At 37.7% G+C, this 15,379-nt stretch overlaps 1 protein-coding gene across 1 annotated transcript; it reads right to left on the bottom strand.

Moving 5' to 3' along the window:
• Positions 1-1,303: 1,303 nt before the first annotated feature.
• Positions 1,304-13,950, bottom strand: LOC134540144 (proline-rich protein PRCC). The gene is made up of 6 exons (XM_063382680.1): positions 13,756-13,950; positions 10,269-10,721; positions 8,966-9,019; positions 7,799-8,236; positions 6,110-6,322; positions 1,304-2,799 (listed from the first exon to the last, which is right to left on the bottom strand). Exons 1-6 carry the CDS (start codon positions 13,798-13,800, stop codon positions 2,713-2,715), a joined length of 1,290 nt encoding a protein of 429 aa, XP_063238750.1. The 5' UTR covers positions 13,801-13,950; the 3' UTR covers positions 1,304-2,712.
• Between the last annotated feature and the right edge of the window lie 1,429 nt (positions 13,951-15,379).

Below are 15,379 nucleotides of genomic sequence, written 5' to 3'. Positions count from 1 at the left end.
TGGAGGAAAAAAAAACCCTTAACTTTTTCTACACTGTTTTTAAGATGAGGCGAGACATTTTTTTGCATAAATGTATATAACAACACTCGATGATAAATATGTCACACCATTTATCTTTGTGTCTACCACTGAATACTTTGTATGACAAATACGTCACAGCGCACCGGGAGATATGTAGTTATTGTCAGTCGGCTGGTTGACTTGCCTGCCCGGGCGTGACCTTCAACTCATGTCGTATACCTTTCCTCGAACTTTCCAAACCATCCATTACCAGTAGTGAAGCCAACAATACTGCCAGGATATTAACATCTTAATTTTTCAAAAAATTAAAGTGCTTATGTATCACCGCTTGGTTCAAATCAATCCTGCTAGGTTCGTGATTTTTTTTTTATTGCACCATTCATTTAACTAACTTTTTCACGTGAATCATCTGTTCATTTATGTTCCGGTATCTAATGTCAGATATTTTCCCGCTAGTACAACCAACAGAATCAGACTTATATGAACGTTTGATAGTCATTTCGCACGGTTGACTGGCTTAAAACTAAAGTGTGACCAACATAAGTGTGGCCTTCATGACATTCTGCACGCCGTAATATTTCTAGTTTTGTCTCAAAAAATTGAACACAATGCATTATGCTCTCACTTGGAAGCCATGATTCCAACTTCAGTTTCTCGCGCATATACAGTTACCGGCAGATGAATGGGCAGACATTGCTTGTGTTTGTGCAAGTTCTCTGCCACTAGCTAGACTGAGTTCATCACAGCCCGGTCTGAGGCCGGGCAACAACGATACGGCACTGCGGCATACACTTGGATGTAAAAACATTTGGTATTTTACACTCCATAGCCGCAGCTTAACTTGCCATAGATGATATTTGTACAACAGCCTATAGTGTAGTCAGACCTGTGCATGCATCTCTTACCCCCCTCCCCCCCCCCCCCTCGGATAGCTAACTGTACACCATGGTACATCTGTTGTTTACCGAGTTTAAATCGACTTTTTTTTTGCCTGTGGCGATTTTGTGCTGAAATTTACAGACGTACTATTCAAGACCGGGGCAGTAAAATTAACATAGTGCTAAAGGAATACGTGCAATCTGCAGACGTGCTAAGCGAGAGATTGGTGTACTGATGGTATATATTGAAGAATCAATCTGACTTACTCCAAATTATAACACAATGTTATGTTACTTTAAGTAAAAAAGGTTTTTTTTGCAGAACATCTTGAACATTGCATCTAAAAAAGGATAAATATTTTACTACAAAGTTAGGTACGCATGACTCAGAATTACAAATAAAATGAAACCAAATTGTAGATTTTATTTATAAGATGGTTCCCCAAAGTATAAATGTTTCAGCTTCTTTTATAATAAAAATAAACAATTCTATTTGATTTATTTACAAAAGGGTACAATTAAATATATATGTAAACTATTAAGGCTCTGCTTTGTACACAGTGATGTATTTGTAGTTCTTTGCAGATTCCATATATTTATGAATAAGTTATGAATAAATATTTCAAAACTAGTACTACAGAAGCAAATTTGTGTGCATTGACCAGCAGTGCAAACACAAAGAATGGATGCCATAAAGCAATTATCACCATGCAAAAATTTTAATGACTAAAAAAAAATATTGCCTGGCAGTAGCATTTCAAAAATAGCAGGTAACTTCTTAATATGGCATATCCAACTCAAATTAACACAACTAAAATTTATTGCATAATTGTCACACTCGCTTAATTATCGCACTGATATTTTAGAGTTTCAAATTTCCTAAAGAGAACTCCATCCAGTTGAAATGTAAATTTGTTTATAATTATATTGATAATTTGTTTATGACCCATTGAGTTGAAGGCACGTTGTTCACATATAGAACCAATAATAATAATACATAAATTATAAAATCACTTTTAATTTATTTGACAATTCTTTCATAATGGCACCCATTTCGACTGTATTGAAACTTGGTGTACTAATTCCAAAATCTAGTTGTTAAATTTGATTTTATCACTTTATTAGATACACACATCATACCATAGCTTTACACAATTCTATATATCCGAATCACCCGAATATAAAACATTAATTGATATTTCTACCACTTTAATTCAACACTAATTAAACTTTGAGATAGTAACACTACAACACGCAACATAAAAACTTTACTTGTATCCATGGAATACTTGTATCCATGGAACTCTAGTGAAGACAGATATATTATGCAACTCATATTAGTGTGAAAATTTTAGATTTTTATGCCTAAAATTAAAGGTGTAACCCATATGCAAGAGCGACAATTCTGAGAGTAAATACGGTACATTATTTGCAGTAGTCTATTTTGGGGCAACTTATACTGGTTCTCTGGTGTAACAATATATACGTAAAGAAAAGGTTTAATTATTTACTAACAATTGTATGGCTTTTATAACCATCAGTTAAAACAATACATTCTGCTTAACTCTGAGCAAAAACTCGTCTTTGAGTATGTAGTCTTATTCAAGCAAACAAAATGTACAGAGCTATAACTCAGTTTTAATGCCTGGGTATTGAAACTAATACGTATAAGCACTCAACAAAAAAATTAAATATATATTTTTTTTCTAATGGTGATATATCAAGTCAAAAATAACTAAAATGGTATGTACAGTTTTAAAAATTAACATACAGTTTATAGTTTCAATATTACAGATGGTCGCAAATGAATAATTCAAAATCCATATTTTGACTGTGTTTGCTTCCTTGTCATTCTGTTTTGTGACCACTGGTTCTTCAATTCCAGTTCGTTTTCTTTTGCCTGAAAATAATTTAATATACAATATTACTGCATAAAAGAAACCACACACAAGTATGCACTCATCTATTCAACACACAACTTAAATGAAATCAACATTATGTATATTGAGTGGTGATGTGTCAAAAACATCAGGGATGGTAACTCCTCTGGAAAGAAATAGAACCTGAAACAAGTCAATTTTGATTCCTTTGATTGTAGGGTGATATTTTTTTTAACCTTACATTCACTAATGCAAAGTGCACTATTTAGCCATGATTTTTACCATACGGCAACTTATGAAGAGAATAAACTAAATTTGGAAATATCTAGTGATGCTATTCTTGGATATGGAGGTGTACTACAGTGTGTATGGTAAACTATGGAAGAAGCTGGGATAAAAGAAGAGTAAGAAGTAGAGTGAAGTGTATGTATAAAGAAAACAAGCAGTGTGGGAACTGGAAAAGGGATGACAAAGTGGTTCAAACAAGACAGTAGAGTGCCAATTCAGGATAGTACATTTTCCCACTATTTAGTAGTGTTGGAGATAATTATGGCGTGAGCGGAAGAAAAAAGTGGAGAAGAAACAATGAAGGACATGCTATTTGCTGATGATTTGATGGTGTGAGGAGTAAAGGAAGGAGAGGTGTGTACCCCTTTCTCGGGGTACAGTTTTACTAGGAAATTAAAAGGAAGTTTATATTATAGTTTTCCTTTAGTATAGTTTATTTGAGTATTGGTGTTATCCGTACGGCGGTATTTTTGAAATATTGGTAACGTTTTTCAGCGCTAGTGTCGCCCGGGAGCACCTGGTAACAGTTAGTGAGAATATCATTAATTAATTGTGTTTATTAGTTATATTTATAATGTAGTTATATATTTGTATAAAACTATTTTAATTATTAATGCGACATAGCAAAGTTGGACAAGTGGTGATCGGGGTAAAATGAAACAAATCACGAGCACAGCGCGCATGCGCGCGAGGGAGACAGACTTTTTCCCCTCCCTTCTTTGAAGGAAGGGAGGGGAGGCAGGCGATCAGCTGTTCTGGACGACGGCCCGGTGTGTGAGGTGGTCCGCGCAAGCGGCCTCGCAAAAAATGACTTTTGCGAGTGTGGGGCCGGCTTGGGCAGCAGAATAACTCGTTGGTATCTGTGCGCAAGAGTAGCTGTAAAGCTCGTCAAGAAGATAGTCGCGGTACTATCGCGGCGGAACGAGGCTCCTTCCGGCTAGTATAGCCGTCAGCACCGACTGGCCTGAGGACCAGTGGGGTTTAGCGAGGATTCGCTAATCCAACGGAGACGACGAGCCGATACGTGAGTGACTTCCCTTGTGATTCCCCTTGTGCAACGGGGTTATGCTGCAAGAGATTGGTGGCAGAAATAATTACGTCAAGCCTGAGAGTGTTATTTTACGTCGGAGGTCTGTTTCTCCCCAGCCACATTTAACAACTTTATGATATGGACACGTGAAGTAAATAATTGAAACTTATGATGAAATTCAAATGGTAGAGACTCGCGTTGAACTTTTTAAGGGTACCCGTCCCCCGAACAATTGAGCACGTCGCGTAACAAGGAAGGTGTTAACTAGCTCGAACTTGGTTTATCAGAGATTTTAAATCACTATAAGGTGTCTATTGTAACTGATGTTAAGTTTAGGGGATTTTTATATTTCCTTATCATGTGCTAGGTATGAATATATATATATATATATAGTTTATAGCATCGGGCCCGATTTAGTTAATATGTACCGGCGAATGCTTATATTCTTTTAATGCTTGTAATAGTTTGATTTCAGAGGTTCAGATTAATAAATAATGTTTTGTCGTACTTGCCGCAAAAGTTGTGCTTTCTCAAGCAAATTCCTTTCTTTCGCTGTTTAATTTAAGCCCTGTTTTTTTTATACCCGTGTTGATTGCCGAGAGGTTTGGTGAACTGTGTGCCGTAACCTATTTTTCTGATATGTCGGATGGCGATACACTATACCAGGTAATTCCCGGCAGTGGTTCGCGGTTTGCGACGCTCCCTTGGGGCTTACGGGGGCGTCAGGTGCTACAGCAACTAATGCTACGAAGTGTGGGACGTGAGGAAATGTGGTATGAGATTCAGCCCGACGAAGAGTGAAGTGATAGTCATGAAGTGGAAAGAAAATGGAGTATGGAAATGCACTGAATTAGATGTTGAGTTGAAAAAGGTAGAAACCTTCAAGTATCTAGGAAGTGAAATGGAGGTAGTGGGCAAAAACGAGGAGGAAATGGCAAGGAGATGCAATCTACAGGTGTAGGAGACATTTGGTATGAACAGGGAGGTACCATTAAAATGCAAACTAGTGTTTTACAATACCTACTGTGTGATCATACACCCGCGACAGTCCCCGTGCACTGAAGATAAGAAACAGTCTATAGCGTATCATCATTTTGCGATATATACGTTAAAATGGGGCCACAGTGACAAGGTGATTCCAGTTCTTTTCCAGTGAAGCGAAGCTCGGATTTTTCCCAAGTGGGGAATGTGGTGAATGTTGGTGTTTTTTTCCCATGGAACTCTTAGTTTCCACCACCTCTCCATTCTCATCACATTACCCTTCATCATCTGTGATGACCTTCATGAGTCTTTTTTCGTTCTTTCATTTATTCATCAACTTAATGAAATCAGAGATCAGACTTCAAATACTTTGATGTCAGAAGGATCAGGAATACACGGCCCAAGCAAGAGCATGAGTACAGGAGACCTGAATGAAATTGTATGGCCATGTGCGGAAAATGACAAAAAAAAAAAGAGCTGCCTAGGAAAACGATGGAGTTGGAAGTACACAGGGGAAAAAAGGAAGACAGAGGAGTTGGTAGGAAGAGCAGATAATTAAAGTAGAGAGGAAAAGAATGGGGGAGGTACAGAGGAATATGAAGCATATTACTTTGCTAACCCGGCCACGTGCTGAAAGCAGCTGATGATGAAAAAATATTTACTTAATCCCTAAAGAGTGGGGCTTTAATTTTTCTCAATAAAAACCAGTTAATTTTGATGTACAAATCAAGTTAGTGCAAAAATTCTGTACTAAATTCTAAATTCGGTTTACTAAGTATTTTATTTAAATTTTTTTTCAGGGTCATACAAAATTGTTCATTGAATATTAAATGCATAATTTTAATTTTAAAAAATTACTGATCATCAAAAACACTGAGGAGATTTGAGCTGAATAAAGTATTGAGATCATTGTACTGTCCCAACCCTAGTTCAAATAACATGAACGTTGCAGCAGTCTGGAAACGTGTACCGTACGGCGGGGTACTCCGCAACGAGGAGTCCCAACTGTCCCGAGAGCGTGGGCGACGTACCTGGAAGGCGAGGTACGTGATCTGGTGCTTCCTCTTCTGCTGCGAGGTGGGGCCGTCGTCGCGACGGTGGCCGTGACTCCGGACCTGCCTCTCCTCCGTCAGCTGCTTGGTGAGCCACTCCTTGGGGTCGGGCATGAGCGCGTCCCCGCTCACCTCGATCAGCTGCACCCCGGCCCGGTCCCGCGCCGCCCGCCGCCCGCACAGGCGCTGCATCTGTTCCCCAGCGTCTCATGCCGTTCACAACACTTAAACAAGGCGTCCATCCACACAAGTCTGTAAAAAAAAAAAAAAAAATTCTCTGGCTTTTCCTAACCAAAATTCAAAATTTTCCCGCCTTAATTTTTTTTTTTTAATTTTTTTTTTTTATGCAAATATTTGAAAGAAATAAAGACGAAATTCTGTCTCCACCATACCTACAGCAGTAATAGTTCAAACAGAACCTCGCATATGCCATTTTAAAATGTGTACTGTACTCTCCTGTTTAGTTAGTGAAGCTCGCGACTGCTAACGAACTAAATGCGCTAAAAAAAAAAATAAGTTTAATTTAGAACTTCGTCAATAGATGGCATTGCCTTGAATCGTTTGGTGTGTCCCGTCACGTCTTGCCACAAAATGAAGCTGAAGATTGGCATCCCGGTTTTGCTGATGCAGCCTTGATGCACCGAGGCTGTGCAATCAATAGGACTTAAAAATCAAAATGACCTGTTTTTCAAGTGTATGTCCTACAGACTTGAAACTCGGTAGTGATGTTCCTTACTTATATTATGATGTGTTTAGCTCGGGCAACACCGGCTACTTCAGCTAGTACAACATAAATGAAAAAAAAAAATTGTTTAGTTCCTAATAATGACAAATTCTAAGCGAACTTAAAATGCAACCCGGTGACCAAAGTCAGCAATCTGAATACACCTGGAAAAATCTGAATTTGTGCGTATTTACAGAATATACCGAACCATAGACTTCCAGCATAGATACCTTTCACTGTAGAATTAACAAAAAAAAAAAAAATGTAATAGGCTTTAGTGACCTGTCCGTAACTACTTCTTTCTTGCCTTCTGGGTTTAGGCCACGCCTGTGAAAATGATGGTGTGCCCAATGTTCAGGTGTTTCTTTTTGCAGCCATTTTCAAGAATGATTAATAAAAAAATGTTCCCTCAAACCAGAAGCCAGACATAGTTAATGATAAATTTGAAAATATATTAAGGCAGACACTTCAAAAGTGTTTAATTAAGGACTGCCGTAAACATGAGCATAAACATGGTGTTTAGAGCTTCCATCTCCACAAGATTTGAATACCGCTCAAGATATCAGAGCGACGTCTGTTTATGAAAAGCATTTAAGAATGCACTGAGGGTGGATGAGTAGTTATGTTATTGCATTTTGTTTTTAGTTATATTTTTAAAAAGCATGAAAATGGCTAAAAACATGTATTTTCAGAGTAACGTTTCAGGCAATAACATCTGATAAATTCTTTTTTAAAGTACTCCACTTTATCTTCATTTCCCTCATATAATAATGTTATAGTTACCACTCAAACCTCACATTTGCCCTACAAGCGACGAAAGGACCGCTTGAAGACGATACATTGCTAGAAGCACCAGCGAGCTTCGCACTGACTAGGCACAACTGCAAAAAGACACTTGGCAGGTTTGACAGGCGACACAACGCAGCCCAGTACTACAGACTTACAGCTTCCTCGTTGAGAAGCAGGTCATCGTCTTCGCGGTCAAGTGGGTTGCTCTCGCTCTCCGCCGAGCCTTGCGGGGACGCCTCGGGCCACTCGCCGTCCGGTCCCGACGCCACTGCAGTGGGGGGAGGGGCATCAGTGGCCTCAGGGGGGACCGGGAGCGAGCCCTCGTCGCCGCCCACCCCGGGGCCCGGCGCCCCGTCCGCCGCGGAGCCCAGGGAGAAGTAGTCCCCCGCCTCCGCCTCGTCGCCCGAGTCCTCGTAGCCGGTCAGGGCCGGCGACGGCTTGACGCTCCCCGCCCGCCGTGTCAAAGATGGTGCCGGATTGACAGTAAAGGCAGCCGGTTTCTTGGTAAGGACATTGGGCACCAGGGCTCGCTTGGTCTCCTTGACGGTCATGTTCTTGGGGGCGGGGAGCAGCGCGAACAATCCAGAACCTACCTGAAAATTGAAAATGTAATCTTTGGGAGATAAAAAAGGTATTTAAAGCAGCAGAAGCCTTAAAGTTTAACTGACATAGCTTTATAAAATAATTTAAAAAAAGGAGTAGGCATGAAAGAAGAAGTTATTTTTAAATGAAAAAGCCAGAAATAGAGAATACTATGGTAAATTATCAATAAAAAAGGAGACCACCAGCAATTTCTGAAAACTGATATTAAAATTAAAAAAAACCACGCGACCAACAAAACTAAAGTTGTTTCACAACACAATTTTTTTTTTTCAAATTCTAACAAATTCCTTTTCAAGTAGTTTTTACAGTCACAAGTAAAACCAAGTGGCCTGTAAATACAAGTTAAAAAAATTGGTTTGTCATTTTGAATGAATGTTTTTTTATTATTATTATTATTAAGCATACTCAAAATTTTACTACATAAAATTGGATAAAGTTGAACCAGGCTCGAATTCCATTCAAGCCATCCTGATATACTTGCTCAATCATTTACAGAGAATCAATCCATTCTAAATGTTGCTTACAAATATTATTAATAACAGGCTAAAATCCTAACTTGAAATCTCATATGCATATAGAATTGATATAACACTAATAAAGCTGTAGTTTAAGTTATATTTCTATAATATTTAAATAGCTAGTCTGAAAAGCAAAAATAATTTGGATCTTACAACAGTCGGTAGGTAAAAAAATAATGTAGCCCTGAATCATAAACTTACTGAAGATGGTTTGAGTTTTTTCTTCTTAGGTTCCTCAGACTCGTCTTCTTTAAACTGTAAAACAGATAATCACTTAAATATATCTCGAGCTATTATAATAAGACAAAACCCTTATATAAAGAATATATTAAAGCTATATTATTGAATTCACTTCTTACATCAGGAAAAAAATTCAGAACAGAATATATTCAATTTCGAATTTGACACAATTTTCATGGTTTTTGCACCCAGCAGTATGGCATTTATTGTTGCATTTCTGCCAATCAGAAGCTTCTAGCTCAAAAACATAATGAGATATAGAGAATTTAATTTTGATCAATTATGGTATGTAATGTTTCGCAAACAGGTCCCTAGGAACCAAACAGCACCGACTCAGCATGACTCTCACGTCAACTGTTCTAAAAATAAAAACATCAATCAGGGCTCTACAAATCCTGACCACCTGGTTGCCTCGAAGCAAATTTTTCCTTGCTAAAAACTAAAATCTGCCAAGATACCAATTAAAAACTATTCAGTAGTTTTGAAAACATGTCAATCTTGCTGTAGGTACAGAAATGACCAAGTCCAATAAATCAGAGATGGTATTTAAATTAATATATATTAACTCTAATTGCTCATACTGTATTAAGCTGCTAGTATACAGGTACCGTTTAGTACTTTCAATTTTTAAAATAAATCTAAAAGTAGAACCGCTCTCGAAACTATGTGTACTTTTTTATCGCTGGCTTTTAGATTTTGTGCCTGGCTCCTAAACAATCAGAGATTGCATAGAGGCCTTATAATAGTCATAATACCAATGCGTGTATCTACATATTGCTTGCTGAGCACTACTTGGTCACTATATTTTGAACTGCTTTTAACACTCAAAGAAAAATTCCATGCTTAAAGACATTTTTCAAACACCCTGGCCACACCCTTCCAATACACAATCCCTTCCTCTACGTCCCCTTGCATTCCGCTTACCTTTCACTGTCCTCACCGCCGTGATGACACTTCGTAACACGTTTGACCCATTCTATACAAAAACCTCACCGTTAAAAATCTACTCTCATTTGCCAAAGTTCTTACCCTCCTTAAATATGTCACACAATACTTAACACATGTTTAGTTTTGGGTTAAAGTATTAGGCTATATAAACAGTGAAAATATTATGAGCTAGAAAACTGCAAAAGATAAACAAATTAGAGGCAATATTCGAGAATACTAAAAAAAATTTATCTTAATCAACCTTACTTAAATAGAGTTAGCGTTCTTATAAATCTTAAAACTGAGGCACAAAAAGGGACTAAGCAAGCCAATTTACCTCCGATAATGAAGGGACTGTTATTTTTACAGTCTCCTTTTTAGCGAGACGTGATGCGACAGGCAGTGGATCGTCCATCTCCACCTCTAGCGACAGACTGCTGGTGACCTTGGGAGCAGGCAGCGAGGAGAACAACCCACTTCCGAGGGCAGCTTTGTCATCTTCGTCGTCCACATCCTCAGTTTCGGCGACTTCGCCGTTTGGCTTCGGCAGCCTCATCAACGTCCTTGCACCTTTATCCGCACCTCCACTTTCACCTTCATTTCCACCACCATCGTCCTCGTCTGACGTCACCGAATCTGAGTCTGGCGGAGAATTCACCTTCCCTGTCGGTTCTGCCGCTTCATCGCCGTTCACCACGTCTATCAGTTTACCTGCACCGTCATTTTCAGCCTCCTCATCGCTACTGCTGTCGTCCGAGATACCATACGCAACCAATGACATGTTGCACTTCTGAAACACATATTGCATTACTGTGACAAGGTGTAATCCAATCCCAGCCAATTAAAAATCAGCCTCTTATCTCGTTCCCGAGCATATGCCAAAACAACATTTATTTTGTGATGCACATAATCGTAAGTTGAATAAAAAAGACTTTTTTTTTTCAACCTACAATCATAATACTTTCTTACTTCACAATTTCTTTTATGTGCAGGATCTTCCGACAAACAACTAAACAGCAAGCATTATGCACCACAGGTTCAAGCCAAAAGAATCTTACTAACAGGATCTTTCAACCTACTGAACTAAAACAGTAAGCATCATGAACGACAGGGTCAAGCCAACAGGATCATGCCATCAGGATAGAGCTTTCAGGATCCAGGGATAAACTTGAATACTTGAAACACCAGCCATATGAAACACAGAATATACGATGACTGCAATCAAAGAATTCCCTGAAAAGACTGCAAAATTCAATGCTACTTCAGTGCACAGCACATATTCCTTGCAGAAAATGAAATACGTTAAAAATTAAATTCAAATTTTAGGCTACTTGTACGTTACAACGTGACTCCAAATAGTATGTACTTTAAATGCAATGTAAGAAAACAAATCTTTCATAAGACAATTACTTATTCTAATAACACAACAAAAATGAAATACAAGCATTAAAAATTCCTTACAACAACAATACAGTCTTTATTTAAACAAATTTCATTACAACACCACCTACATTAACTAAAGTTCTCCAAAAAAATTTTTAAAAACTGACATGGGTAAACATTAACAATGAATGTCGGCAATTGCATGAATACATAGGTATTGTAATGTAAGTTGTATACTGTTATTTTTTCACAAACCAGTAGGAACTAACAAACCTTCCTTGCAAAGTTAATTTAGGAAAATCTCTAGTATATAGAAAACATATGTTCCTATTTAAAGCGATTAAACAATGAATGGCAGCAGCATAAAAGCACAGGTATTGTAATGTAAGACCTAAAATTTCAATTTTTTTTCACAAACTAGTAGGAATTACAAAACCATCCCTAGGTTGTAAATTTAGAGACGTGTAGTGTATAAAAACCATGTTTTTAATTATTTTATTTCAGTTCCAAAGATCTGCAACAACCGATAATTACCCTGCATTACAACTAGAAGAACAAATACCATGTTTGGACCCCAGATTATAGTGACCTAGTGCTATAAGTGTTTTAAAAATTTCAATGTCCTTGCTTATTTAAAAAAAAAATAAAAAATAGAAAATGGTGTTTTTGAGTACTAGTGTTTCTTGATTAACTCTCAAAAAGGTATTTTCAAATTCCAACTCCATTCAGACAAAAGTTTGCACTGGGAATGTTCAAGAAAATTGTAAATTAAAAATCATTTAAAAATTAGAAAAATTAAGGTGATTAAATTTACTTTAGGCCTAACAAATTATTTACAGCAATTCTAATTAGCATTGAATAATTACTTGTATTTTATTTGACAAACAACACCAGGGCTTTAAAGTCCTGTATATAACTGCTGAAATGATCAGTACCTGGTCAAATAAAATGTAACTATTCCATATCCCACATCCAAGTCTATCCCTTCATCCTGATGGTTTGATCCTGTAAGACACTGATCCCACTGGCTGATTTAAATTTAGTATGTTGAAAGATCCTGTACATAACAAAAATTCAAAATATGTATCACAAAAGCAACAAAAATGATATCTGGCCGCGTGGAAATTTTTTCCTTCCTATAAATTTTGCGATCATAATTCATTGTTGTATAACAAGCTTTGTTACAACAAAAATCTTTTGACGTACTAAATTAAACCAGCACACATAATGTACCAAAGGATCAATATTATAGAAATTCATGCCAATAAGATGAAAGGAAAAATTTGGATATGGATACGGAACTTTTATTGAATAAAAACATTTGGAGAGAATTTTTCAGCAGGAGTTGGAAAGGCAGATGGTAAAATATAATGTTGCCAAAGAAATCTGGAAGTTACACTACTAACACATGTCGTTACAATTTATGGATTAGAATTCCCTTAGTACAAAATTTACAATAATAAGAAATTTTCATGAGTATGAGCATTCAAGGAAGTTTTGATTATTTTTTTTATTAATATAATAACACTTGCAATTGGGCATCCGCCCGGTGGCAAGGAGTTCCCACCCCCCAACTACCCTCCCCCTCCCCCCTCTGGAGCCTCCTTCGTAAGCCCTTCCCTCCTCCCACATCCAGTAACCTCCCCTAAATCTCGTTCCACTCTCGCCCCGTCCTCACAAGGAATACCTGCCTTCCTCTCTCTGTCCGTCTCCATTCCCTCTGAATCTTCCACTCATGATCCCTCCTTCCTCGATACAGCCCTCTGTTCAACCTAGCTCCCAGCTTTCCCCCCCCCCCCCCCCCCAACAAATTACTTTCTGCATTCTCACTAGCCATTCTACTTTCCTCTTTTTTTGCAGCGTGTCCCACCCCAGCTCCTTCATCATCACTGATGGTCTGTGTGTTTCCCCCATCCTGCCTTCGTCTTCCCTCCTCCTTCACATATTTGTCACCCATCTCGCTGCCTTGCACTGCACCCTCTCCAACTCCTCAATTTCCTTCTCCACATAGGGGTCCCACACTGCCACGGCATACTCCAACACTGGCCTTACCAATGTCGCGTACGCCTTTTCCTTAACTTTCCCTTTCAGTGTCCTGCTAAGCAACTCCAATCCCCTCCTGCCCTTCTTCACCACCTTCTTGACCTGCTTTCCCCACCCCAAGTCGCTCTGCAGGATCACTCCCAGGTACTTGTAATCCTCAGCTTCCTGGATCACCTGTCCCTTCCAGTAGTACACTTTTACCTCCACCCTTCTCTTCCTCGTGAACCTCACCACCTTTGTTTTCCCTACGTTTATTCCCATTTCGTTTTCTCGTTTGTTGGTCCCTCAAAGGCTTCTTTTTATTTAACTGATATCATAAAGAAAAATGTAAAACAAAATTAAAAATGTTTTATTATTTAAATTCTTTATGAAATGACTCATAGCAGGCAATACGGTACCTTACGAAATAGTTTTTCTAGTGCCTTGACGTCAACACAGCGCATCAAAAATTAACGTGTACAATAGTTATTTTTTTAAATTGAAATAATGTTAATTCACTCTTCAAATTAATATTTATTTCAATTACAAACAGTACAAATCAAAATAGAAACCAAGATAACAATAAACACACCTACACCAAAACAAAAGCAACCATAGATAACAAACAGTATACCATTTACCATACACTCCTTGGTATGAGTAGAAAGACAAAATGGGAAAAATTATTTTTAGCAAATCTCAGTCGGAATTAAGCTATTCCGCTAGTGGAATTACTCCTAAAGCGTCAAAAATAGGGCCCTTAGTAAGAAAACGAAATTCCAGCCAACCTTGTGGTGTGTAGTGGAAAATAGGTAGAAAGCAGTGCAGTAAAGTCGCTCACGCTTGACCAATTTTAAATAGACACAGTTTCCCCATACTGAACAATCACGATATTTCAAGAAAATGAAAATTCAAATTGGTGTTCAATGCCATTAAATTTAACATTTGCCCCATTTAAGAAAAAAAATTTGAAAAATTTAAAAAAAAATTTAATTTTGTACTATGAAGGAAACTTTTGTGAATTCAAATATCGCAATGTAACAAGTGTATCAATTAGTTAAAACAGCGATATTTATTAAATAAACATCTCAAATATATATTTTTAAAGCAAATTTAGTTTGATGTCGTACCTCCTTAGGCATTATTTAAAGCCCAGTCTCAGCTCTTCCATACTGACTGCAATGCACCGCACTAGCGGAATGTGCCAACCGAAGAGTAAACAGAAAATAATATACTCACACGGGAAGATAGACTGTTCAGAGTGTGCATAGTAAAAAAAAAATGTTATTTTAGGGTAACAAGTCACACTGACAAATATTATATTTCTTTTAAATTCAGTCATGCATGTTGTCACTTATGGCCATGGAAATGGAAATGGCGTCCCTGGAGCAATGCACACTTGTTCAGGAGCTGTATACGTGGACATGTAGTATATTGAATACAAAGGTTGGAACTTACACTTAAAAAACAAAGATAATAGTGGCAGTCTTATTATAGAAGTTGAATGCCAGTACCATATGTTTAAGATATGTAACTATTGAGCCCGATTGGACGTCTGTAGCTGCGAATATATTTTAATTACATTAATTGCTCTAGTTTCTTATGCCAGGTATGTGAGTGGCTGATTGCTTACAAATATCTTTATCATGAAGGTGGTTAGTACCTTAAATTAGCACTCCAAGGCGTAAATGCATGGTGGAGTGTTTCTAATACAGTCAGGTTAAGACCTTCACCATAAAAGATCCAGAGTCACATGGGGGTGATTGAAGACAAACGTTTTGAGGATGACTAATAATTACTGACATGGTGATCGGTTAAGTACAAAATTTCAGGCCCCCATGGAATTCACCTCCGCCTCAGGTCATATCCATACTCAAACTGCTAGTAGATTTGGCACCAAAACTATCCCAGAAAAAAGATAAACAAAATTTACTCTGTTATTAAAGTGAATTATTTATATATTAAATTAATTACAGTGACTCTACTGTATGTTTTAGAGCCATTATTTTCAGCAATAACGTAACAACTTAAAATATTTAAATT

The sequence above is a fragment of the Bacillus rossius genome, chromosome 16, assembly GCF_032445375.1.
Source record: "Bacillus rossius redtenbacheri isolate Brsri chromosome 16, Brsri_v3, whole genome shotgun sequence".
Taxonomy (NCBI): Eukaryota; Metazoa; Arthropoda; class Insecta; order Phasmatodea; family Bacillidae; genus Bacillus; species Bacillus rossius.
Note: the sequence above shows the minus strand (reverse complement) of the source record. Positions and strands in the feature narration are given on the sequence as shown.